This window comes from Glandiceps talaboti, chromosome 9 (genome assembly GCF_964340395.1).
Source record: "Glandiceps talaboti chromosome 9, keGlaTala1.1, whole genome shotgun sequence".
NCBI classification, from domain to species: Eukaryota; Metazoa; Hemichordata; class Enteropneusta; family Spengelidae; genus Glandiceps; species Glandiceps talaboti.
The window spans coordinates 15,077,367-15,085,137 of record NC_135557.1 but is presented as its reverse complement, the minus strand read 5'-3'; the positions used below and the strand labels follow the sequence as shown (position 1 = coordinate 15,085,137).

General features: G+C 37.7%; 1 protein-coding gene across 2 annotated transcripts in view; it reads left to right on the top strand.

Annotated features, from left to right (window-relative positions):
* Positions 1-294: 294 nt before the first annotated feature.
* The window catches only part of LOC144440140 (four-jointed box protein 1-like), a 13,241-nt gene continuing 5,764 nt past the window's right edge, over positions 295-7,771 (top strand). The window contains exons 1-2 of one of the 2 annotated variants that reach the window (XM_078129409.1): positions 295-355; positions 1,131-2,241. In XM_078129409.1, coding sequence (XP_077985535.1) covers positions 1,827-2,241 — 415 coding nt within the window. In that variant the 5' untranslated portion in view covers positions 295-355; positions 1,131-1,826. Of the gene's footprint in view, positions 356-926; positions 2,242-7,771 lie in introns of those variants that run through there. The other variant, XM_078129408.1, reaches the window with a different exon arrangement.

Genomic DNA, 7,771 nt, shown 5'->3' with positions numbered 1-7,771 from the left:
CCACCACGCACGGTCAATGGTAGTGCTTTACTCCTGAAAAGAATGAGCTAAATACAAATAATTCCATGTCAATATAGTTTTCAGAACGTACGTATTCAATTAAACTCTATACCACAGCTGTTGCACATGCTGGGCTTCTCTAAACACCACGTGACAATATTGTGACGTACCATGTTGCTTAGTAATTGTGACGCTACTTCTCGTCAATGGCATGCATGCAGTGCTAAATATAGATCCATCGATCGTCGATTCAGTGACCGCGGACTACTGAATTACGCACTGCGACTGTACGTGGCGGGAAGACGAGAAGTGTGAGATTAAATTTCAATGTAAATACGGTGACGTCACAATACTAGTAAGGTCAGTGCTCACACCCTTTTGGTCTTGATGCGCATTTTTTTTTGGCGACACATCTCCGAAAAAAATATTTTACTTTAATTTCCTTGTTTATTAGTTATTTTTAAGACAAATGCTTCTATGAAACCATGGTTACGTCTTCTATGTTAATTTTTGTATTGAATGAAAACAATCGTCACTATTTGCATTTTTGTTCTATAAGTCATTATATTGCTCAAATACTTACTGCGACAGAGCTAATTTTCGATGACGTCATTGGTAGGACTGAAGGGGATTTACCACAAATCCCACTTAGTGACGAAAATTTATGTTGCGTAACTGATTTTTCTACAAACGACACAAATCGCATTTTTATATCCCGAAACGTCAAAAAATGCCACATAAATTGTCATATATAATCAACTTTAAAGAAACTGAATTTATACATGTGGGCTTATAGTGATAGAAATATCTGTGTTGAATGGCAAACCTACGCATTTGTCTAGTAAGAATCTGGCACTTTGCCAACAAGGATGTATATATTACCATGGAAGGCGTTGGTAACATACTCAGACACGTAGCCACCGGGTATTCACGTACGTACGCCTTGTTAGTTAACACGCTAAACCTTCGTCTTGTACGTACATATTGTGATACTTCGTGTATCGAAATATCAATTGACTGAGTCGCAGGTCAATTTACTTTTATGTCGGTTTGGTCTCTCCTTTGTAATATTTTATTCACGACTAACTCTAAACTTACACAAATCAATAACTGCTTTTCACCTATACCAGGCATGGAGAGTCCTCGCTGACGGAGAGAGAGCACGGTCACCTCGTCCTTGTTTAAACTACTGACAAGCATAATACGGCGTACATTATACAAGCCGGCACAGCGTGCAGCGGAAGATTTCTATGTCCTCGCGGTTATGACACTGGCAAGCTGTCGGCAGGAGAGCGCACGTCATTCCGAATGACACCAACCGGAATAATGTTGCACACCTTCAACCGATCGAGTATCTGCGTCATTTTATGAGCAATGTTTACATCTATACATAGCCATTAATTGTACCGGTTTGACCGCAATTTCGCGACTACGTATTTTAAAGTCAAAGCGCATGTAAGTACTATTAGGTATGTAGTCCGAGTAAATGTAAATACTCGCAACGATATGTCTTCAAAAAATACACACATGTGTTAAATAGCACAGAGTGCCACGTCAGACTTGTACACACAGACCGGCTATCACTACTCTCGATTCACGATCGCATCTGTTCTGGATACCAACTATTATACTGGTAGTAGTAGGCGTACGCTGAAGTGGTGTAGTTTAGTCCCCATGAGCAGTGTTGTGCGCAATTGTAATACGTGTCAAAACATTACACGATACATGTTACTCGACAATGATCAACTTATACTGTGTCTGCGTATGTTGTCGTGCGATTTATGGTTTATAGACGGGAAATATAGATTACATCGCGGTACTCAAAAATGAGTTCCCATTTACTCAAATCAAGAACAAACGTCCGTCGAATGACTAGTTTCGTCATTGCTAGCCTGCTTCTATTGATAGTTTTCCTACATGTTGATCTTGGCACCTCATCGAAACACTTGGAAGACGATGGAGAGACTCGTGAAACGGGTAAAGTTCGACATCTCCATGACATAGGGACGACGTACCCACGGTCTAAACTGCCCGAGGTACCAATCCCACATGACACAAATTCTGGAAATCAATCACCCAGCTTCGATTCATCACCAATCGATCAAAAATCGGACAGCTTTAAGGACATTCTGAAGCTTATTCAAAACCGGAAACCCAAATCAACGACATCTGTTCGTGGTACCAGTATTATTGAAGATGATATTTTCTGGTCACGTGATGTGGAGAATATTATTCCTGCTGGTATGTATTAATAGCATAGTTATTACAATAGTATATTGTCTAAATATAGTCGTAATAGTATGTTTTTGTACTATAACGCCTTCAAAATAATTGTTGTGATGATAAAGCGCTGTTCAATTGATACCCATGGTAAGTACTATCGGCGCAACGACCCCATATACTGTGGTAACACTTCTTCAACTCCCTTGGCGAGCATAAAATCCATCGCACCATGCAGACAAACCCGTGAAATGCGTAGCTCTGGGAACCCGACCCAGCTTAAAGGCCAGAGTTTCAATCCCAGGTTTTCGCATTAGTCACGTTGGTTATTCTGGTTTCAGTGGCTGTACACGAACAACATAGGATTGTTCTTTCCAAACCTTTTCTATAGTAGTGTACGACAAATCATTTTCCCGCCTAAAGTTCAATCAATATTCAAACTGTCTATTGGCCTTTAATTTAATATCGAAGGCTATAAAAACGAATTGACAATCCACACAATATTTATAATATATTCAAGCATTGTTTCACAATATTTATCGGGTTCAAGTTACATAGTTAATATACGTGAGATACCAATTTATCTCCTAAACCTAACCAATTTCTGATAATGCAACAAATTAAAATAAAAAATGGTTGTTTCCGATAAGATTACTTCAGAAAATAGGGTAGATAGAGGTCGGAATTTTATTTTTATTTTACTTTAATTTTAAAAAAAAAATTACTTCGACCCCAAGATAAGATACTTGTCGGTCACAATAATTTTTTTTATGAAAATGTGTAAAATGAGTAAATACTATTGTTACAGTGAAGTAGACGAACACGTTTTAAAAGACTGTAATGTTATAGTCTGAAAAGACCTTGATTCTCTCTAGTATACGATTTTAGAAAAGGATCACAGACATGACAGTATACACGGAAATAGAAGTAAATTGTTACCATTTTACCTTCTTGTATGCAAGTAATGTTTAGGGTTGGGGGCTTAAACTAGGGTCTGTTGGGTTATCAGAAACATGCTAAACAAATCATCGTCTGAGTCGAAATTGCTAACATCGCTGCAGTTTATTGACTCACTCCACAAATATCTCACATATAAGATTGCAACATTTAATTGTATTGCCTGGCTTGATTAAAATTGATACATTTTGTCGTCTGCTTGAGACATGCAAACTACTAATAAAAAAAATTGCTACATTTTATCGTGTGGCATGACTAAATTGAAAAAAAATTGTTACATTTTAACCCATTGACATGACTGATAATGTATACATTGTAACAATGTATGTCATTTGGCGGTGATCTACTAAAATAGTCGGGTAGCTCACACAAAGAAAATAGCGCAATGACGATACGATTTTTGTCAGACGATAAAATGTAACAATGCTGCAGTATGATTTGTGTTGGTTCAGACGACGTTTTGTTATTAATGAATGCATAGAGTTACCCTTGTGTATTACACCGTGTCAAAGAACGACTGTGGACTACGAATGCTATTAGCTTATTAATTTTGATCGATATCGGCAGTGTGTGTATGTTTGTCTGAGTGTATGTGCATTTATGCGTGTGTGGGGGTAGGGATGGTATTGTTATGGTTGAATCAAAAATGAAAGTACAGTCTCATTATTACATATGTACCATTGTGTACGTTTGTGTACAGTCAAAAATAAAACCGGTATTTTCACTGGTGGCTATGCAAATGAGATAAATTGAGATAAAATAGATCCAAAAGTAAAACCAATTCCTGTTGAAAATAAGTAAATAAATGCATTTTTTTAAATGCACATACTTGTCTTTCCTGTTGTTACACACTTTTTGAACAATTTTTTGTTGGTTCATAATGTATTTCACTATTTTTCTCGACCATCGCAAGTTCTGGGGTATCAAATAACTATGCAAATTAGTGCCTTACCTATCAAATAACTATGCAAATTAAAAGGTATTTTCACTGTTCATTATGCAAATGAGTAAACAACCTTTCGAACTACTTTATGTTTGTAAATATTGCCGGCGACCACTACTTTGTACATGTAATATTATTATAAGTGGCTTATGGAAGATATTTTGGATTCTGAACATTACGATTGGTTTAATTTTAATTATTTTGAACATTCTGAGAGTGAATTTTATTACGGTGATCCAAGCCACACGATTCTGATGTCGGATAAGAAGGAAAATACATGTAATGCAACTATGAAAAGGGCGGAAAACAGTGAAGAGATGGTGTCGTCTGCTGGTGGGGGCCGAAGATATATGCCGGTGTCTGACACTGATGTCGTTGCTGTCGTGAAGGAACAGAAAAATAAAAATACCGTTATGAAGACTAACAGAGAAGTAGCTGTGTTTGAAGATTGGCGTCAGACTATGACAACAGAAAAAAGAAAGTTGGAAGCAATTCCACCTTGCGATCTTGACCCACTACTGTCAAGATTTTATCTATCAATACGAAAGAAGAACGGCGAAGAATACGAGCCTGATTCGATATCCAGCTACCAAAAATCCATCGACAGATATTTGCGTGACTATAATTATGGGCTGAGTATTATCCGCGATGAAGACTTTGGTAAGAGTCGAGAAGCGTTGGCAGCAAAACGTAAGCAACTGAAAGCGTCTGGGAAGGGAAATTTGCCACTGAAATCCAACCCGATTACCGAAGATCATGAGAAAATACTCCTTGAAGCTGGTCAGCTCGGTGTGAAGTCACCAACTGCCATTCTCAATTCACTATGGCTTACTAACACAAAGTTATTCGGACTTCGTGGTTGTAACGAGCACAGGCAAATGAAATGGGGAGACGTGCAACTCGGTACCGACGGAAAGGGAGAGTACTTGTTGTACAACGAGCGACTGACAAAAACACGTAAGGGAGAACCCGGTAACACGCGCAAATTCGCCCCGAAAGCGTACGCTACTCCAACAAAGCCTGACACCTGTCCTGTCAATATCTACAAAGCATTTGTACAACGGAGACCACAGCAAATGAAGTGTGAAGATTCTCCATTCTATATCGGTATCGAATACAACAAATCTATTCTACAGAATGGTATTTGGTTCAAAAACCAACCCATGGGAGTGAACAAATTGAATACTATAATGAAGTCAATGGCCAAATCGGCTTGTCTATCGGACAAACTAAGCAACCATAGTGCCAGAAAAGCCTGTGTGCAGCGACTACTAGATGCCGGTGTACCACCAAACACAGCTGCACAACTTAGTGGCCACAAAAATCCTGCTAGTCTTAATCGGTATGCAGTCGCCAGTGATGATCAACAACGGCAGATGAGTGATATCTTGACGGGTATACAAAATAAATTTGACCCGAGGCCCGCACCCCCAGCGACTACGGCCACCGATATCGCACCGCAAGTCAACAACGCCCAACAAATGCAGCCGATCGGAGATCGTGCAACAACACATTCCTCAGCACCATCAACCAGCCAGAACGCAGTCAATCAATTCCCACAGTTACCCGGAATGTTTTCAAACACACAGATTAGCGGTGGATCGTTCAATTTCACATTTCATGTCGCTGGAAACACCTCTTTGTCTCAAAGTCAAAGTTCTCCAAGTCCTGTCAGTGTCAAACGCCGTAGAGCATCAGTAATCTACTCCGATTCTGATGAAGATTAACTGTTATAACAATTTATATTTTGAACGATTTTGCTGAATTACTGTTATATACCATGAATAAACCGCTGTTGAATTGTATCTGTTACAAGTTGTGTAGACATCTAATAATCGTTTTATGAATGAATCAGTGCGGAGCTTGCGAGATCGAGAGCAGCTAGCTATTGCTAACACGTAATTTGCATATCAATACTTATTGTTGTTGACAACCAATCATCGCTCATAATTCACTTCCCTGGCCTGAATCATGAGCTGGTGACCTGATACATAAATATTCATGCGCATTGTTGTTCGCCTTCCCCCACCGGCCACCTGCATTTTATTGCGTTTTTGGTGTACATATGTAATAATAACAGAACCCCATGGCCTCGCAATGGACGGTAGGGCATACAGAAGTTATTTTCACTCGTGATTCGGTTTATTCTGCTGTATTTTCACTCGCTATCGCTCGTGAAAATACGCGGCAGAATAAACCGAATCACTCGTGAAAATAACTTCTGTACGCCCTACCGTCCATTGCGAGGCCATGGGGTTCTGTCATATTATTAAACTTAAAATTAGATATTTTGAACCAGAAAATGAAGGTCGTGGTCGGAACAAGTCAGATCAAGGTCAAATTCCGGCTCATCAAGGTTAAATACTTTAAATGAAGCTATAGTGAGACAGCAAAGGGTCTGTTTACGGTCTGGCGCCACTAAATATACTCAATACATCTGTGAATGGCAATACCCGTGCAGATTACTTCGGATAATATCGTGTGTCGCAAACAAAATATCACCCTTTCGGGAATACAAACTTTAAGCATACTTAAACTTGCTGCATGTACACTTTTTTGCCATCTTCTCCAAAACATACCATATTGGTTCGTCTGTCACGTGACACGTCAGGCGCCGAAGCATTTTGTAACACATCAAATCGACTGTATATAACTTAACCGTGCATGTACACAAAGAATTAGCATAAAGTATTATATTATAAAGAAACACATTCAGTCGATTTTTTTTTTAACAACAAGAATACTAATGTGAACTGAATGTATGACAATTCCAAAAATACGAAAGAAAATATGGTTTGCACAATTATTATGGTCAGCGATTTCTTCACAGATATTTTAGTTCCTGTCATTTTTATTTTATTTTTTTATCATTGTTATTTTTCTGTCTGATAAATCTGATCCTATCAGGTAGACATGTGGTATCCGGATTATATTCATGTTATTACACCGAGATTATAAAAAGCCTATTGCCGCGATTATAATTTGCACACACTACACAAATAAGTGTACGCGTGTCGCACTTTTTAATATCGACGTGTTTCTGCAGTAATAAGTGTCATGTACATATGTCCTTTTCAAAGTATTGTTCCACTTCACATGACCACGACGTGGTGATAAAATGGGCAACGTATAAAAGTCTCACCTCAGGGAGTACCGAGCATATGGTCCATTTCTGTATCTATCTATCTATCTATCTATCTATCTATCTATCTATCTATCTATCTATCTATCTATCTATCTATCTATCTATCTATCTATCTATCTATCTATCTATCTATCTATCTATCTATCTATCTATCTATCTATCTATCTATCTATCTATCTATCTATCTATCTATCTATCTATCTATCTATCTGTTTGTCGGTTTGTTTATGTATGTATGTATGTATGTATGTATGTATGTATGTATGTATGTATGTATGGGCAATTTCACAGATTGAGTGTAACACACACACACACACACACACACACACACACACATATATATATATATATATATATATATAATTATATATATATATATATATTTGTGTGTATATATATATATATGTATATATATATATATATATATATATATATATATATATATATATATATATATATATATATATATAACTCGGTGAGTATCAATCTGCTAAGACAGTGCTCTA